The 20,820-nt window shown below is 42.8% G+C and overlaps 1 protein-coding gene across 1 annotated transcript in view; it reads left to right on the top strand.

The window, feature by feature from the left end:
• Window positions 1–8,972, top strand: part of ajm1 (apical junction component 1 homolog) — a 29,052-nt gene extending 20,080 nt beyond the window's left edge. Inside the window, exon 2 of the mRNA XM_029647939.2 lies at window positions 3,553–8,972. Within this exon, the coding sequence (XP_029503799.1) occupies window positions 3,607–6,906 (3,300 nt within the window). The 5' untranslated portion in view covers window positions 3,553–3,606 and the 3' untranslated portion in view covers window positions 6,907–8,972. The remainder of the gene's footprint in view (window positions 1–3,552) is intronic.
• The last annotated feature ends 11,848 nt before the right edge of the window (window positions 8,973–20,820 follow it).

Here is a 20,820-nt window from a genome sequence, read left to right as displayed (position 1 = left end):
AAATGTTTGTGTCACATGCTATATGGGGACAATACTGTACAAAGAACCTGCCTGCATGAGCTTGGTACAGACATGGTGGCAATGCGGGTGCATTTTAATGTATCCATATGGCATTGAATACATTTTCAGCAGCAGACCACTTAGTTCTCTCTCCCAAAATAGCATTTTGGAACGACCAGGTTTGTTGTAATAATTGGCAAATAGGGACGGTGCACATGCCAGATCAGCGTAGCGATTGTATGAGCCATGTAAGGAATTTTGCTCATGAATGAACTGCACAGCCAGGAGGAATCTTAGCTGAATAATTCATGTCCATCTGCGCAGGCAGAAGTACGGGCAGGTAGGCTCAGCTAGCACCTGCAACCATTCACACACATTCACACGATCACGTCAGATGTGAAGACCCCAATAAAGCATAGTGCCGTGGAAGAGAACGGTGGATGGAGAGGCCCAGTAGTGCTATGCTAGAGTAGTAATCGAATGGCTAGACCTTAAAGGGATACATCGGGATTTTGGCAATGAAGCCCTTTATTTAGTTCCCCAGAGTCAGATGAACTCATGGATACGATTGTTATGTCTCTGTATCCAGTATGAAGGAAGTTAGGCGAGCCAATGTTAACTAGCGCTAGCAAAATGACTGTAAGTCTATGGTATCTACTAGCATGCTAGCAGTTACCATAGGCTTCCAGTCATTGCACTAACGCTAGTTAGCTCCTTCCTGGAGGGGTCCAGGGGTAGAAACTGAGATATGTAACTTGTTGTAACTTGTCACTCTGATGTTAAAAGTGAGTCTTAGCAGAAACGATTTTTTTTAAAAATAATAATTGCAGTGGTGGCAACTAATTTAGTGGAAACACTGACGTCACTACTAATACTATTACAGTGCATTTCTCTCTCTTTGCCAACTGCGTGTCTCTGTCATTCACTTTTATGTTCCAGTTGTGCTGAGCCATTTAAAACAGGGCGAGATAATCCTGTTACGAGAGCTGAGAATGCATCTCCATTCCCGCGTTGGCACGTAATACATGCAGCCGTATTCATGAAAGATCACGTGGGGATTCCGTTGTGGATCGGTGTGATGTATACAGGGTTGTTTTTAGACATTTTTCTTTGCAGAGGTTGAGTGCTGTGGGCCACATGATGGTCACGTGATCTTGAGGGATCATGAGAAGCCGCCAAGTGAGACACACCACGGAACGGATGAACATAATCCAGTGGGGAACGGGTGTGATGCTTGATGCTCTTCATTTACATATCTCTGAGGTCGGACCAGAAATACAAAACAATACGAGCTTCTTGTTCCTCACACTTGAGCGTGTTTTTAATGAATGCTGAAAACAGTTAACCCTTAAAGGATAGGGGGGGGGGGGGGGGGGCTTGGTTTTAACCTCCCTCTCTTGTAGACAGAGGACAGCGAATTTAATCCAGTTTTCTTTTTCATCTTGTGTGTCACAGGAACACAGTTGCAGCTTGTGGTTTGGCTGAAGGCATTAATAGGAGGTACATGACAAGTATTGTATATGACAAGTATTGTCTTATTTAACATTTAGCCATCAACTTCTATAAGTCTTCACCTTACATCAAGCATTAATGCTTTTAACCATAGGTGTATCATGTGTATCATAGTGTGTCATGCTTTTAACCATAGGTGTATCATGTGTATCATAGTGTGTCATGCTTTTAGCCATAGGTTTATCACGTGTATCATAGTGTGTCATGCTTTTAGCCATAGGTGTATTATGTGTATCATAGTGTGTCATGCTTTTTAATGTGCCAGCGAGGCGTTTCAGGTATATCTAGATGCTGTCTCTCAATCAACGTGTACATTATACCACAACAACCGTGTGCCCTTTAGGTAGAATAATGCACCTTAGCAGCGGTAACCGTTTCTGGTTCTCTTACCTGGGGCCCCATAGGAGTCACAGAGCTGGTGTTGTTGCGGTGTTGCTACGTTGCAGGTGCCCATATGAACGTACAGCACATTTTTCACTGCATATCTGTCTAGACTGAGGAAATGGATTTAGCACCAAGCTGTGGGAACACCTGTATTTACACATCCCCTAATATAACTAAACCCCCATTGACTGGGAGCAAAGGTTATCTGTAGGTCAAATCCTTAAAACATGCTATGCTTCCAAGTATTTAATTAAATCATAAATCCATTATCTTTGTCTGTTGTCAAATAGATTAGGTATGTTAGTGAGCTCAGTACTATTTCAGGCGTTTGTAAATCGATGGTGTTCTTGAACTTTGGTGTACTCTTGATGTCATGGTTGTTGTCGTTAGTAAATGAGATTGTTGTCCCGTCTCTGGCAGTGTTGGCAGCTTGGTCCCTTGACATTTAGCTAAGACGAGATGAAGTGAAAAGCCTCAAGGGAAACTATTTTGAGCCTTGAATCCATTTCTTGCTGTTCTGCTGTCAACTGTGATAAGAACAAGTAGTTGAGAAAAGTGTTTTAATGAAGTTGTGCAAATGGAACATTTAGTGAGAGAAGTTACATCTTTTGAAATGGAGTATTTTCAGTTTAGGAATATACAGCAGTTTATATTAATTTGGGGATCAGATAAAAGTTTATAAAACAATCTACATTTATACACAAAATATGAATACTTTATGATAATGGAAAAACAGTTGCAGATGTAACACATTGATACCATTAATGTTCCATCCACACGGCTTTGATATGAGTAATTACGTAGTCATTACAGGCCTGTTATGAATCAAACCTACTATGCAATACTCAAACAACATTAAGATTAAAATGCATAAAGAAATGTTTACTAACCCTTTTATTATTTATGTCTATGGGGTTTTAACTGCCATTCTATTTACAAACATCCGTAACTCATCCGTAACCCATCCTTAACTCATCCGTAACTCATCTGTAACTCATCCGTAACGCATCCGTAACGCATCCTTAACTCATCCTTAACTCATCCGTAACTCATCCTTAACTCATCCGTAACTCATCCGTAACTCATCCGTAACCCATCCTTAACTCATCCGTAACTCATCCGTAACTCATCCGTAACTCATCTGTAACTCATCCGTAACTCATTTCATCTTATTTGGGGATTTGACAGAATTATTTACGCTGGTTTATTTAGTGTGAAGCTTGTGTGGGTGTGTGTTAGCGTAAACAAGGCCCAGTTAGATAGACAGTGTTGACTGCTTGCTAGAGCTCTAATCGGTCTATCTATGGGGATCAGGATTAAGATAGCTCTGTGTGCTTCTCCTGTACACCATGGGCAAAAAGTGTTGAGTAATGTTTTATTTTAACCTTAGGGCTAGATGCAGTGTCAACAGCAAATTCATGTTGATCGAGGATATCTTTGATTTACCAGTAGAGATTTTCAATCTGTGGTAATTCCAGTTCTTTGTCTATGTGAGTGTACTATATAATGGTCCCACGTTTTACGTCAAGCTCTTCACCCTCTACTCTGACAATCATCCTTTATGAATTTGTATATTCAATACGTGTGATGCATATTACATTGCACACATGAACAAGAATTTTGCTTACACACGTTTCTTTCTTTTTACCTCTGCAGGGAACGTCAACCTTAAATCAACTTGATGGGGAAAACTAGGAGAGTCCCTTTAAGATGACACGCACAGACCCGCCTGACATACTGGTATCGACTGTGTATAAAGATATAAAAGTGTTCCCTGTTTCTTCGCACTCCAAGTCCTCCCAACCCCCCGAACAATGTGATTCCCCAAACCGAAGCACACTGGACAACAATCAGGATAACAAGAGGCACTGCCGTACCTTTGACTACAAGTCACTGGAGTACCCTAAACACCACACATTCTCAATGGAGCACCCTTACAGGAGGGCTGACAGGCATGCTGCTAATCCAGACATGGCCTGGAATGCCTTGGGCCGCCAGCAGGGATACCGCTTTTCTGCACCGGACATTTTCAACCACAGACTGACCCCTCAGCCATTGGTCTCAGACATGGCTAGTGAGGTGGTTGTTCCAGTGCAAAGGAAAAGGACCAGGTCAAAAAGTGCCCCCAGAGTCCAAACTAACCTTACCCCTGTGTCCTTTGAGGAGTCCCCTTCCATGGGGAGGAGGGGTAGGGAGGCCCGGAGGGCACCTAGGGACCCTAACTGGAGACCAGAGGTGTCACCACGTAGGGAGTGCTCCTACGCAGCAACCAGGGCACTAATGCATGAGGTGCATCCCATCAAGCTCCAGCCACAGAGGAGTGATGCTAGCCGATATTCACCCCTCTATGTTGCTGAGAATGTAGAAGAGGGAGGGCCGGATAAGCCAGCCACCAGCCCTCACGTCAGGTGTCGGGTGGACATCAAACCAGATGTGGCTGTCTTGCAAAATACTGGACGGAAGCCTGCTACACCCAGAGTTGACATACCTTGGCAGAGGTACCCTAGTGGAGGAAGCAGGAGCCTGACAGTACCTCGCCATTTCACCTTCTCAAGGACCTCAACTCCCACTGACTCTTTTGGTGGTGAGTATGGGCAGGCATACCAGTATTCCCGCAGCATGCCAAATAGTTACATTCAGCCCATGGAGATGCCTCTGCAAAGAATGCCTTCCCCAGGTGATTACTATGGCAGGGAACGCAGGGCTCATTCCAGCCCCAATGTGCCAACCAAATTATTTTATGCAGACGACCCTGGGAGGTATGTGGCCACAGCCCCTCCCCAACCAAGGACTTACTATCAGGATGATCGCTATAGTATGCCAAGCCAAAACCTCACTCCCAAAATGCAGTATGTACAGGATCCAAGGACCCGCGTGGTGCATACTGTACCAGCCCGATCCTATTACACAGAGGTAGAATCTTACCCATACCCAGTTCAAGCTGCATATCCGAAAGCCTATGCAGCAAGTGAACCAGGGCCATATATCATTCAAACCCCGCCGGCAAGAACATTCTATGGAGATGATCTAAGGACTTATCAAATTCAGTCTGTTCCCCCGCGGATATATTACGCAAATGAGATGTATACACCTTCACAGGAGCATCACATTCCAGCAAGGGCATATTATACAGAGGGACGTCGACATGCGCGAGTCGTCCAGCCTCAACCAGATGACTGGTACGGCTCTGAGGTGTCTGGTTATTCCACCCATCACCCTGCCTCGTATGGCTCTCAGGTCACCCCGACCAGAGCTGTTAGGCAAGAGCCAGCGCTAACACCATGGTATGCTAACCCGTGCATTGAGCCACCACGAATCGGCACCGATTCCAAACCTTACTCGAGGTCTTGGGATAATATCCTCAACTCCCGTGTGGAGAGGGAGCAGCCTATTCCAGTTCAGCGGGGTCGGAGTTATGAGAATCTTATTGCCCAAGCAAAGCGCACTGCGTCCGAAGATGACAGACCACAGCCAGTAGTTGTCAACCTTTCCAGTTCACCGAGACGTTATGCAGCCTTGTCTTTGTCTGATAACTCTCTAATTGACAAAAGCCCAACATCGGAGTCAGGGAAGACCACTTCTAGTAAGCTCTGGTTCGTCGCCCCTGAGATCACCATCACTGATAATGACATTCGACCAGGCAACCTTAACAAATTTGAGGCACGAAGAGCCAGCTGGGATGTGCTGCACTCTAAAAGTGCTGTGGTTCCAGAAGCTTCTCAGCCAGACACTATGTCCTGCTCTGTGGACTCTACCAAAGAAAAGACGCACAACAGCGCCTCTCTACAGCAAAGCCTGGAGCAACTTGATGAGCTTCTAGCTGATCTTGTTACTGACTACAAACCGCCTGCCACTAGGAGGCCAAGTGAGGATTTGCTGGACCAACTCAAGAAGCTGATCGATGAAGAAGAAGCAGCATCTCTGTCCAGAAAAGGTTCAAAGGCAGGGTCAGAGGAACCACCCCTGGACAAGCAACCCACCTCTATTAGAATGAACCCTGACGCCCTTCGAGATATGGACTGCAGCAGTGATGCCCTGAGGAGTGGAGACGAGTGCTCCCCAGACCAGAGCCCAGACGAGGACGATAGCATGATGTGCTCAAACAACAAATGCCGACGGACAGAGACCCTATTCAATGCTTGCCTCTACTTCAAATCCTGCCACAGCTGCTACACTTACTACTGCTCCCGCAACTGCCGCAGGGAGGACTGGGACATTCACAAAGAGAGTTGCCTTTATGGCCGAATCGGCAGCGTGTGCCGCCATATCATCAAGCACTGCCGGGAGACTGTCGAGGTCCACAAAGCCTTCTCGCGCATTGCCAAAGTTGGCTTCCTTTCCCGGGGAAGGGGAGTGCTCTTCCTGGGATTCCCAAACCCAGGGCTGTCCGGTAACTTCCTACAGTACGGCCTGGAGAGCCTCCAGATGTCCCCGACTTACCTGTCTCTACGGGAGCTGGACGGCTTCAAGGACAACCTGGGGGAGTATTGCAAGGAGCTCCAGGAGGCAGGCAAGGACTATGACCCAAACGAATGTTTCCTCTTGAATGTATCCATTGCCGTTGGCGAACAAATGCCTGACGGACCTTCACCAAGGAATCAAGCCCCAACTGTCAGGAAATATGCCAAGGTGGCGCTCGCCTCCTACAGCCCGGAGAAGAGTAAGGTTCTTAAGAAAGAGAGGGATATGGAGACGTTGATCCTCACGCCACCCCCTGGAATGGCTGACATCGACAATGAGGGAGAGGAGGGCAGGAAGGCCAGGGAGATCTGCTTCATCAACATCCAGCGGGAGCTGCGAATTCGAGGAGTTTTTCTACGCCACGAATATCCAAAGGTATACCAGCAGCTCTGCGAGTTTGTGGAAAGTAACAGGAGGTTCACCCCCACAACCATCTACCCCATTGACAAGAGGACTGGTAAGCAGTTCATGTGCATGATCATGGCTGCTTCTGAGCCCAGAACACTGGACTGGGTAGGCACCCCCCATCTCCTCGATGACATTATTTAAGTGCACCTTTGGTTGTACATATATATGTATAGAAATACATATATATTGTTATACATATCTATATATCAAGCCTATTTATTATAAATGTTTGTAGATATGTATTTTACTATTGAAAAGAGATATATTCATGTCTGTGTGGTCAGTATTATTCATTCTTGGAATATTGCCTGTCAGATGCGGATATGAGTACAATCGGCTCCATTATTTATTTATTTTCATCTTTGAACTTAATTCACCATTTAGTAAATGTATTCACAACATTAATCATTTATTGGTGCCAGGTCATTTTCTATTCTATTATTCTGCATTATTCATTTTGGGGCAGGACTTTTGGTAGTAAAACTTTTTTTTGGTATTAATTAAACATTTCTAAATGCATTATTTGAGGCTAAGTAACAAGTGACTAAGTAAAACGTGACTATTTTTCATATCTGATTGAAGTGGCATATAATGCAGAACATTTTAAAACGTATTATTTTCTTAGCTACTCAAATACTTTCTATGCAAAGGAAAATGCTTAATAGGATCATTTCCACATTCTAGTAAAACTGTTATTTGCGCTTGATAAAAGGATACAGAAATACTATTTATATTATATTATACAATATTATATTATATTATCCAGTATCCACAGGACATAACTATCCTTCTTTTAGAATTTCACATATTTTATTAAACTCTAACAAAAATAAACAGTTTTTGATGTAATTGAAATGAATGAGATGAACAAAATACAATACTTTGGGTGGATTTAAACTACTAGTTCCTCAGAATGCTCAGAAAGACACTGTTTAATGAAAAAAAGGAAAGCTGTGCTAATCTAATTGTCTTAGAAAGGGGTTTCAAAGTCTCACTGCTTAGATTGGTAGTGCTGTAAATGGTTACCTTGTTCCTGAAAGGGGTTTTATTGACGTGAGTTTCATTATTTCAATGGTGCTTAATGTATGCTTGGTAGAATTACTGGAGCAATAACGGACTTGAAGATAAACGTTAAATGATTGATATGGTACCAGTCGTGTGTTATACACAATAGGTGTTGGCTTGTACTGTTCAATTTGAAACACTGTGAATAGTAAAATAAGTCAATCATTCATCAACTTTAGACATGGTTGGTACTGTGGAATCATGCAATCTCACATAAGCTAGTTTATAAATTGCTATTTTTACATCATTTACAGAGCATAATATATATGAATTAGCGAGCGAGATTTGTTACAGTTATTGTCCTTAGAAAAAGGTGAGCCAGGTTTGGCAACAGTAGCTGTATGGTATGTAAAGTTTAAATGCTTGAAGAAGTTAGTTGTGTATTTGTGCTGCACTAGGTTGATTACGTGTGTGATATTTTTTGTATGAGAATGAGAACCTTCAAAAAGAAAATGGGATATGAACAGCTATGTTGTCTCATAATTATAATTTTATTTAGCCTTAGTTTGCAGATTAAAATATCGAACAAAACCTCAGTATCCAGAAAATGTTACAAAGAGAGCATTTCTCTAAAATGTTATTTTAGACAGATCTCTTTGACAAGGGACTCACATACATATATATGGTTTCTGCGTGAAATTGACCATTTTTCATTACTCTATGAATTCTACAGTTTATTTTAAACCAATGTTCAGTATCTTCTGCTCTTTTGAGCTCAACTATCTGTCAGCAGCAGGTTTACATAGAGTTCATTCATATCATAGCTCAACACTTTCTGGGGAAGGACTATTGTTTATAGCCTGTAGCACATATTTCAGATACACTTGTTTGGCTGACTGGATGTGTACAGATGCAATGAGAACGAACTGACTGCATGTCGTTGTATTTCTTTTCCTCAGCTTTATCATAACCTCAATGATGACAAAATACAATAACCTGCTTGATGATTTGATATTTAAACATGGTTGAGAACTATTATACTATAGAAAAGAATATTGATATTTTTGATTGTGTCAGCCATTCAAGTTAAAACAAGGAAATAAAGAGACCTCAAATGAAAAAATGTTTAGAAAATGTTGTTTGTTGTATTTTTTCTACTTTCATCATATGTATCTGAGTATGTGATATTTATAAACGTATCTAATAAATGGAATGGGAACACTGGTCAATGCTCTCTGCCTGGTGGAAATACAACCACGTGATTCTGGTGTGATGGGCCACATCACTTTGGCTAAAATGTTGTTTGTGTGTGTGTGTGCGTGCAAGTGTGTCCGCTTCAGTCACTGAAAAAATAAAGAAAGAGGTCCTTTCAGCTCGGTCTCACACCAGCCAATAGCAGGCCAAGCAAACCAGTTACCACTTTTACCCGTTGCACCATTTACCCTTGTTACCCAGCTCCCCTGCAAAGCTACCATAGATATCCCCAAGTGGCTGATCACTAAGTGGATGGCCACTGGGAGTGAGGTAAAATTGCAAGTGGAGGGTTAAGCTAAGTGCAGGCTGGCAGGGGGCACTAGTCCCACTCATTAGTTCATGAAAGGAAGTGAACCCGTTTGATCAACAGTGGCCCATATGTGACAATGTGTGTGTGTGTGTGTGTGTTGGGGGGGGGTCCCCAGAGTATGGGTGAGGGATGCCTGAGAGGATCTGGGCCAGAAGAACAGCCCATTCAATTGCCTTTGAAACTCATGCAGTAAGTGTACTGGGCCCATTCCTTTCATGAGCCTCCCTAGCACCAAAGGCTATGTCCTATTTCAAGTATCCAACATTTGCAGAGTTTTGGAGAGGTAAGTTGCCCAAAGACGTAGCACTATAAATGATGTTTGAGATGTAGTGGAAAAATGTCACGACTGATACATAATGATTAATGTACTCAAATAGAGACTGTTCCTATATTAATGTTATATGATACTATATATTGTAATATAATATATTACTGTTATATAATATATAATATTAATGTTATAATATATCATATTAAGTCAAGACACCAGTAAAATGTAGATTCCCTTGCCTATGAAGAGCCTGGTTTGGTCATTGTACTACACCAAGTTCTTTACACAGTTCAAGTTTTTTATTTAACCAGGTAGGCCAGTTGAGAACACCTTTATTTAACCAGGTAGGCCAGTTGAGAACACCTTTATTTAACCAGGTAGGTCAGTTGAGAACACCTTTATTTAACCAGGTAGGCCAGTTGAGAACACCTTTATTTAACCAGGTAGGCCAGTTGAGAACACCTTTATTTAACCAGGTAGGCCAGTTGAGAACACCTTTATTTAACCAGGTAGGCCAGTTGAGAACACCTTTATTTAACCAGGTAGGCCAGTTGAGAACGTGTTCTCATTTACAACTGCGACCTGGCCAAGATAAAGCAAAGGAGTGTGACACAAACAACAACAGTCCCTAGCCACGTCCTTCCTAGCCGAGTCCTCAGAGCATGCGCAGACCATCTGACTGGTGTGTTTACGGACATATTCAATCAATCCCTATCACAGTCTGCTGTTCCCACATGCTTCAAGAGGGCCACCAGTGTTCCTGTTCCCAAGAAAACTAAGGCAACTAAGCTAAATGACTATCGCCCCGTAGCGGTCACTTCCGTCATCATGAAGTGCTTTGGGAGACTAGTCAAGGATCATATCACCTCACCACACCGGAGTGTGGTGTCAGGAAAATAACCTCACACTCAACGTCAACAAAACAAAGGAAATTATGTACTTCATGAAACAGCAGAGAGAGCACCCCCCTATCCACATCGACGGGACAGAAGTGGAGAAGGTGGAAAGTTTTAAGTTCCTCGGCGTACACATCACGGACAAACTTAAATGTTCCACCCACACAGACAGCATGGTGAAGAAGGCGCAACAGCGCCTCTTCAACCTCAGGAGGCTGAAGAAATTTGGCTTGTCACCAAAAATACTCACAAACTTTTACAGATGCACAATCGAGTGCATCCTGTCGGGCTGTATCACCGCCTGGTACGGCAACTGCTCTGCCCACAACCGTAAGGCTCTCCAGAGGGTAGTGAGGTCTGCACAACGCATCATCGGGGGCAAACTACCTGCCCTCCAGGACACCTACACCACCCGATGTCACAGGAAGGCCAAAAAGATAATCAAGGACAACAACCAGCTGTGCCACTGCCTGTTCACCCCGCTATCATCCAGAAGGCGAGGTCAGTACAGGTGCATCAAAGCTGGGACCAAGAGACTGAAAAACAGCTTCTATCTCAAGGCCATCAGACTGTTAATAAAGAGCCATCACTAACATTGAGTGGCTGCTGCCAAAATACTGACTCAAATCTCTAGCCACTTTAATAATAAAAAATTGGATGTAATAAATGTATCACTAGTCACTTTAAACAATGCCACTTTATATAATGTTTACATACCCTACATTACTCATCTCATATGTACATACTGTACTCTATACCATCTTGCCTATGTACATACTATACTCTATACCATCTACTGCATCTTGCCTATGTACATACTGTACTCTATACCATCTACAGCATCTTGCCTATGTACATACTGTACTCTATACCATCTACAGCATCTTGCCTATGTACATACTGTACTCTATACCATCTACTGCATCTTGCCTATGTACATACTGTACTCTATACCATCTACTGCATCTTGCCTATGTACATACTGTACACTATACCATCTACTGCATCTTGCCTATACCGCACGGCCGTCGCTCATATATGTATATGTACATATTCTTATTCATTCCTTTACACTTGTGTGTATTAGGTAGTTGTTGTGAAATTGTTAGATTACTTGTTAGATATTACTGCATGGTCGGAACTAGAAGCACAAGCATTTCGCTACATTCGCATTAACATCTGCTAACAATGTGTATTTGACCAATAGAATTTGATTTGATTTGAGTTACACATGGAATAAACAAACGCACAGTCAATAACACAACAGAAAAGTATATATACAGAGTGTGCAAATGAAGTAAGATTAGGGAGGTAAGGCAATAAATAGGCCGTAGTGGCAAAATAATTACAATTTCACAAATAAACACTCAAGTGATAGATGTTCAGAAGATGAATGTGCAAGTATAGATACTGGGGTGCAAAAGAGAAAAATATATAACATTTAAATCAAATAAATAACAATATGGGGATGGGGTAGTTGGATGGGCTTTTTACAGATGGGCTATGTACAGGTGCAATGATCTTTAAGCTGCTCTGATAACTGATGCTTAAAGTTAGTGGGGGAGATATGAGTCTCCAGATTCAGTGATTTTTTTGCAATTCATTCCAGTCATTGGCAGCAGAGAACTGGAAGGAAAGGTGGCCAAATGAGGAATTGGCTTTGGGGGTGACCAATGAAATATACCTGCTGGAGCCCGTGCTACGGGTTTCGCACTATTGGTTAGAGCTTGTAAGTAAGCATTTCACTGTAAGTTGTATTCGGCGCACGTGACAAATAAACTTTGATTTGATTTGATTTGCTGCTATGGTGATGAGTGAGCTGAAATAAGGTGTGGCTTTACCTAGCAAGGACTTATAGATGACCTGGAGCCAGTGGGTTTGGCAACGAAAATATAGCGAGGGCCAGCCAACGAGAGCATACAGGTCGCCGTGGCGGGTAGTGTATGGGGTTTTGGTGACAAAACGGATGGCACTGTGATAGACTTAGACTGCATCCAATTTGCTGAGTAGAATGTTGGAGGCTATTTTGTAAATCGCCGAAGTCAAGAATCGGTAGGATAGTCAGTTTGACGAGGGTATGTTTGGCAGCATGAATGAAGGATGCTTTCTTGCGAAATAGGAAGCCGATTCTAGATTTCATTTTGGGTTGGAGATGCTTAATATGAGTCTGGAAGGAGAGTTTACAGCCAGACACCTATGTATTTGTAGTTGTCCACATATTCTAAGTCAGAACCCTCCAGAGTAGTGGTGCTAGGCGGGCAGGCATGTGCAGGCAGCGATCGGTTGAAGACCATGCATTTAGTTTTACTTGCTTTATGAGCAGTTGGAGGCCACAGAAGGAGTGTTGTATGGCATTGAAGCTCATCTGGAGGTTAGTTAACACAGTATCCAAAGAAGGGCCAGATGTATACAGGATGGTGTCGGCTGTGTAGAGGTGGATCAGAGAATCACCAGCCGCAAGAGCGACACCATTGATGTATACAGAGAAAAGAGTCAGCCCGAGAATTGAACCCTGTGGCACCCCCATAGAGACTGCCAGAGGTCCAGACAACATGCCCTCCGATTTAACACACTGAATTCTATCTGAGAAGAAGTTGGTGAACCAGGCGAGGCAGTAATTTGAGAAACCAAGGTCGACGTGCAAACTAAACGAGACATTAAACAAGCACACCCACTGGTCACATGAAACACTGCATCGAATGCGAACTACTGGAATGTCGTTTTACACTTATATTCTTACTGTGACAAACAATACACAACTCAGTCTTCCAAAGTATTTTTTTGCTGTTAAGGTTTTGCGTAAATTGCAATAATATGGTATATTTGTTCACCGCTCAAAGTTTTGGCCCTTGGTTTAAACACAGCACTGGCCCAACACCTTACATTTCAGACATGAGAGAAAAGTCAATACTGACGTGTATCATACACCAATTTGGGATTAAATCTGGTTGAAAGTCATTTTCTTATTTGCAATGCTGGGATGTTTATGTTTGTGTTATGGGACTTTGGCACCCCCTGGTGGTAGAATCACTAACAGGTTTTTACACAACCAGAGAAGATACAATACATGTTCCCCTCTTTGCAACACACCTCAGGTCAGGTGTTACCAAACTTGTTTGGCCCACGACTCTATTTTGATATCAGAAAAGTATTGTGACCCCACCATGTAAAAAAACCCAGCAAGTGTTCATTTTTATTTGGGGCAATGACAGTTATAACAAGTCAGTGTGACAGTATTTTTGACAGTATTTCAATCTGAAGGAAAATACATTTTAAAAAATTATGAAATGCAGCCAAGAGGTCATGGGAAGATCAACGTCTAATTTTGATTCACATATGACTGAGTCGTCTAACGGGAATTGAACGTTAAATTAAAAAAAAAAAACCTTGTCATTAGATTTAGGTTAAAAGTTGGGTAAAAAAAAAGACAAACATTCCTAAAATTCCTTTACAGTGATGACTGTTAGCAAATCCTATCAGTTTCCCACATTGATCGAATGTCATCACATTGAATATTTTTTTGTAGTTGAAATTTGATTGTTTTCATTTCAATATTAGACGTACATGGAGGACAGCGACAGTGATCATTTATAGATTGAGCTTGATAGTTTAGCTGCATCTGAGTAGAAACCTGATGACAGTGACAGCTTGAGTTCCACATGTTCTCCACAGAAAAGGGATTCAATCAGTTCGTGCCCACTGGTTTTTTACTTCCAACCGTTCAAAAGTCAGAGTCAAATTTGTAGGAAGTTAACAGAAACCGTTTCGTTCGTCCCAACCGCTTTCTCCGGTGACCCCATTTTCAAATTAGGACCCTTTTGTTTGGGTAATGTTGCCCTATAGGGGTGATAGGTTGCCTAGTGGTTAGAGCATTGGGCCAGTAACTGAAAGGTTGCTAGATTGTCACGTCCGTCGTTTGATGGATTGGACCAAGGTGCAGCATGGTAGGCGTACATTTATCCTTTATTTTAAATGACACCCCAAAAAAATACAAAAACAAACGTAAAAGCTACATGCAGTGCAGAACGCAACTACACACTAACATAGTCAGAATCCCACAACTAAAGGTGAAAAAAAAAAAGGCTGCCTAAGTATGATCCCCAATCAGAGACAACGATAGACAGCTGCCGCCTCTGATTGGGAACCATACCCGGCCAACAAAGAAATAGAAAAGAATGCCCACCCAACTCACACCCCAACCTAACTAAATAGAGAAATAAAAAGGATCTCTAAGGTCAGCGCGTGACATAGATTGAATCCCCAAGCTGTTCCTAGGCTGTCATTGTAACTGATTTGCCAAGTTAAATAATGGTTCAATAAAATAGGGTCCTCTTTTCCCATTCCGGTCCAGTGTCATTTGTATATAGAATGTATTTGTTGTAGTTATGATTGATGTTATCATGTCTTTATATTTTTGTATTTTTTGTTTTACTGCTGGTGACATGTTGCCCTACCTAGTTTTACCCAATTGGAGACCAGACCTTTTTGTGTGCATGTATTACTTATTTAGGACTTTACAGTGATCTTTTATTGAATTAATGTATTTTCTGTGCCTTATTCTAATTTGCATGAATTTCTATGGTTTGCTGTGCCTCTTCATCTTTTTGTGTTTTGTAATTGACGTATTGTAGACTCCTCCCCCTTGGCTGGTCTCCTTGGAGACGGGAGTTAGTCCAGGTCTGCCACATCTGGGCCTGATCAACTAACAAGCTACCTGAGCTCCTTAAAATGGTAGTCAGCTGCTGGAGGAGAATGACTAGCTTCGAACCACTGCTGTCAGTATATTGTGACTGATTATCTGAATGTGCCGGTGGACTTCTGTTAAGAACACTTTTGTGATGGGAAATGGCACTCATCCAAGCTCTAGGCCTCAGCCAGAAGAGGTAGTGAAGAGCAATTTACATTGCTTCTCTGTAGCCAAACACCAGGATCATTTTTGCAGAGGAAGTCAGCTGGTCACACCAGCGCTTCATAGTGAGGGATGGAGACACTACTAAAGCTTTGTCGCCAGGGATGGAGAGGTCTTAGATCAGGCAGTATCAGGGAGGCCTACCTAGATGAATACAGAAATCTAATTTACATAAGTATTCACACCCCTTTGCTATTACAGTCCAAACTGAGCTTGGGTGCATTCAATTTCCTTTGATCATCCTTGAGATGTCGCTACAACTTGATTGGAGTCCGCCTGTGGGCCAATTAAATTGTTTGGACTTGATTAAGAAAGAAACACACCTGTCTATATAAGGTCCCACAGTGGACAGTGCATGTCAGAGCAGTCCAAGCAACTGTCTGTAGATCTCCAAGATAGAATTGTGACTAAGCATGTATCTGGGGAAGGGTATTAAACAATTTCAAGAGTGTTGAAAGTTTCTCCATCATTGAGAAATTTTGAAAGTATTTGCATCCCTGCATAGAGCTGGCTATCCAACCAAATTGAGCAACTGGGCAAGAAGGACCTTGGTCAGAAAGGTGACCAATAACCCAATGACCACTCTGACAGAACTATAGAGTTCCTTGGCTGAGATGGAAGACCCTGCCAGAAGGACAACCGTCACTACAGCAATTAAACAATCTGGGCTTTTTGGGAGAGTGGCCAGACGGAAGCCACTCACGACAGCAAGCCTGGAGTTTGCAAAAAGGCACGTGAAAGACTGAGATCATAAGGCAAAAGATTTTGTTGTCTGAGGAGACAAAAATTTAACTGTTTGGCCTGAATGCAAAGAGCTATGTCTGGCGAAAACCAGGCACAGTTCATCACCTGTTTAACACCACCCCTTTTTTATTTGACCTTTATTTAACTAGGCAAGTCAGTTAAGAACAAATTATTATTTTCAATGACGGCCTAGGAACAGTGGGTTAACTGCCTGTTCAGGGGCAGAACGACAGAGTTGTACCTTGTCAGCTCGGGGATTTGAACTTGCAACCTTTCGGTTACTAGCGTAAAGCATGGTGGTCGCAGCATAATGCTATTGGGATGCTTTTCAGCATCAGGGACTGGAAGACTGGTAAGGATAGAGGGGACAATGAACCCTAGACCCACTACAATTTTCATACCGCACCAACAGATCCACAGATGATGCAATCTCTATTGCACTCCATACTACCCTCCCACCTAGACAAAAGGAACACCTATTTGAGAATGCTATTCCATGACTACAGCTCAGCGATCAGTCCCCTCAAAGCTCATCACTAAGCTAAGGACCCGGGGACTAAACACCTCCCTCTGCAACTGGATCCTGGACGTCCTGATGGGCCGCCCCCAGGTGGAAAGGGTAGGTAACAATACACCCGCCACACTGATCCTCAACAGGGGGCCCCTCAGGGGTGTGTGCTCAGTCCCCTCCTGTACTCCCTGTTCACTCATGCCTGCACGGCCAGGTACAGCTCCAACACCATCATTAAGTTGGCTGATGACACAACAGTGGTAGGCCTGATCACCGACAATGATGAGACAGCCTATAGGGAGGAGGTCAGAGACCTGACAGTGTTATGCAAGGACAACAACCTCTCCCTCAATGTGATCAAGACAAAGGAGATGATTGTAGACTACAGGAAAAATAGGACTGAGCACGTCCCTATTCTCATTGACGGGGCTGTAGTGGAGCAGGTTGAGAGCTTCAAGTTCCTTGGCGTCCACATCACCAACAAACTAACATGGTCCAAGCACACCAAGACAGTTGTGAAGAGGGCACGACAAAACCTATTCCCTCTCAGGAGACTGAAAAGATTTGGCATGGGTCCTCAGATTCTCAAAAGGTTTTACAGCTGCACCATCGAGAGCATCCTGACGAGTTGCATCACTGCCTGGTATGGCAACTGCTCGGCCTCCGACCGCAAGGCACTACAGAGGTTGGTGCGTACGGCCCAGTACATCACCGAGGCCAAGCTTCCTGCCATCTAGGACCTCTATACCAGGCGGTGTCAGAGGAAGGACCCCACCCCTACGCTGCTGCTACTCTCTGTTATCATCTATGCATAGTCACTTTAATAACCCTACCCACATGTACATATTTACCTCAACTACCTCGACACCGGTGCCCCCGCCCGTTGACACATTGGCTCTGAACCGGTACCCCCTGTATATAGCCCGCTATTGTTATTTACTGATGCTCTTTAATTAATTTATTTTTCTTATCTCTTACTTTTTTTGGGGGGGTGTGGGTATTTTCTTAAAACTGCATTGTTGGTTAAGGGCTTGTCAGTAAGCATTTCACTGTAAGGTCTACCTACACCTGTTGTATTCGGTGCATGTGACAACATTTGATTTGACTTGAAAGGACCCAAATACAGGCCAATTCTTGATGAGTACCTACTTCAGAGTGAAAACAAACTTAGACTGGGGCGAAAATGTACGTTCCAACAGGACAATGGCCCCAAGCATATAGCCAAAGCAATGCTGCAATGGTTTCGGAACAAGAATGTGAAAGTCCTTGAGTGGCCCAGCCAAAGCCCAAACTTCAATCTCATTGAAAATCTGTTGAAAGGCTTAAAGATTGCTGTTCACCGCCACTCTCCATCCAATTTAACCGAGCTTGAGAAAATCTGCAAGGAAGAATGGGAGAACAAAATAAAAACAAATCCAGATGTGCAAAACTGGTACAGACATACCAAAGATGACTCAAAGCTGTACTCTCTGAACTGGTACAGACATACCAAAGATGACTCAAAGCTGTACTCTCTGAACTGGTACAGACATACCAAAGATGACTCAAAGCTGTACTCTCTGAACTGGTACAGACATGAACTCAAAGCTGTCTCAGTACAGACATACCAAAGATGACTCAAAGCTGTACTCTCTGAACTGGTACAGACATACCAAAGATGACTCAAAGCTGTACTCTCTGAACTGGTACAGACATACCAAAGATGACTCAAAGCTGTACTCTCTGAACTGGTACAGACATACCAAAGATGACTCAAAGCTGTACTCTCTGAACTGGTACAGACATACCAAAGATGACTCAAAGCTGTACTCTCTGCAAAAGGTGCTTCTACAAAGTATCGACTCAGGGGTGTGATTATTTATGTAAATAAGATATTTCTATATTTAATTTTCAATAAATTAGCAAAAATGTCTAAACATGTTTTCACTTTGCCACTATGAGGTATTGTGTATAAATGGGTTACACAACAAAATGTGGAATAAGTCGAGGGGTATGACTACTTTCTAAAAGGCATGGTATATGGTCAGTTTAACAGTGGTAAGAGAGCACATAAGGAGAAATTATGGTGCTGAGAAAGAACACTTCTTTGGTGCAAACACTGATCGTCTCCTCATCACCATGGAAATAGAATTAGAATTGGATATGGATTCAATTTCTATGCTCATCACCTGGTACGATCAACCTGTCAGGTGAAAACAGAGGTCAGAGGCCGCCGGCTGATTTCTTTTTGACTGGATGGTCAGGGGCTGGAACATAATTACAAATATGAAAAATACTAAAGGCTGATCCGGGAGGACCATGTACACTGAACAAAAATATAAACGCAACATGTAAAGTGTTGGTCCCATGTTTCATGAGCTGCAATAAAAGATCCCAGAAATGTTCCATACGCACAAAAAGCTTATTTCTCTAAAATGTTGTGCACAAATTTGTTTTCACATTGTTGTGCACATTGTTTACATCCCTGCTATTGAGCATTTCTCCTTTGCCATCCACTTGGCAGGTGTGGAATATCAAGAAGCTGATTATAACAGCATGATCATTACACAGGTGCACTTTGTGCTGGGGACAATAAAAGGCCACTAAAATGTGCAGTTTTGTCACAGAAGACAATGCCACAGATGTCTCAAGATTTGAGGGAATGTGCAATTGGCATGCTGACTGTAGGAATGTCCACCAGAGCTGTTGCCAGATAATTTTATGTTAAGGTCTCTACCATAAGCCGCCTCCAATGTCGTTTTAGAGAATTTGGCAGTACGCCCAACCGGTCTCACAAGCGCAGACCATGTTTATGGCGTCGTGTTGGCGAGCGGTTTGCTGATGTCAAAGTTGTGCCCCATGGTGGCAGTGGAGTTATGGTATGGGCAGGCATAAGCTATAGACAACGAACACAATTACATTTTATCGAATGGAAATTTGAATGCACAGAGATACCCTGACGAGATCCTGAGGCCCGTTGTCGTGCCATTTATCCACCGCCACCGCCATCACCTCATGTTTCATGTTCCATGTCGCAAGAATCTGTACACATTTCCTGGAAGCTGAAAATGTCCCTGTTCTTCCATGACCTGAATACTCACCAGACATGTCACCCATTGAGCCAGTTTGGGATGCTCTGGGTCGACCTGTACGACAGCGTGTTCCAGTTTCCGCCAATATTTGGCAACTTCGCACAGTCATTGAAGAGGAGTGGCCACAGGCCACAAGTGCAAGGCCTAATCAACTTTATGTGAATATGAGTCATGCTGTATGAGGCAAATGGTCAAACTTGATACTGACTGGTTTTCTGATCCATGCCCCTACGTCTGCATCTGTATTCCCAGTCATGTGAAATCCATAGATTAGGGCCTAATGCATTTATTTCAATTTACGAATTTCCATATATGACCTGTACCCCTATAGAACAGGCAGTAATGAGAGCTCTTAGGTGCTAATGGATAGGATTCAGCCACCACAGGTCTGTCCGGCAAGAACAGGTCTTGAAAATGTTGTGAAACATCGCAGCACAATTGAAAAATATATGGCACACGGAAACCAAACAAGGGTGGGTGGTCTATTGTGATAGGTGGGATGGGTCTTGACGTATTCAGAACAGATTTATTCAGATGATGTGCTCACCACAACAAACTCCTTGAGTACTGACTGCTCACAGAAAGTGAGAGTGTAAAAGTGGCTCTATGGAAAGATAGGAGAAAACAATAACCATGAGTATAGGCTTACAAACAATATACAGGCCCGGTAGATAGTGAGGGCATACATGCTAGTAACTAGAATACATATGACATACACAAATAATGCAACAATATCTCATTTCCCTGTCGGACAAGGATTTGCCCCACTTTCAAGAATCCCTGATCTAATCTCTAAACATTTTGCTGAGACAAAGAACGTGTTGCAGTTTTACAGCTAATTTCCTGTAAATAAATGTTTTTTATCATGGTTTATGACGTTTTCATATGCTATATGGTGGCTAAATGTCACCATCGTGTGTGAAATATACAGACATACAACAAATAAGAGCAATGTGGCGATATTTTATTTATTGATTTGTATTAGGGAACGAAATAATCGAATGGATTTTGGAGACCGATGCACGTGATGAAAGCTGTCAATCAAAATAAGTTTGGCGAAGAGTGCTGATTGTGACGTAAACTG

The sequence above is a fragment of the Oncorhynchus nerka genome, linkage group LG4 (assembly GCF_034236695.1).
Source record: "Oncorhynchus nerka isolate Pitt River linkage group LG4, Oner_Uvic_2.0, whole genome shotgun sequence".
Lineage (NCBI taxonomy): Eukaryota > Metazoa > Chordata > Actinopteri > Salmoniformes > Salmonidae > Oncorhynchus > Oncorhynchus nerka.
This window is presented reverse-complemented; position numbering and strand designations above follow the sequence as displayed.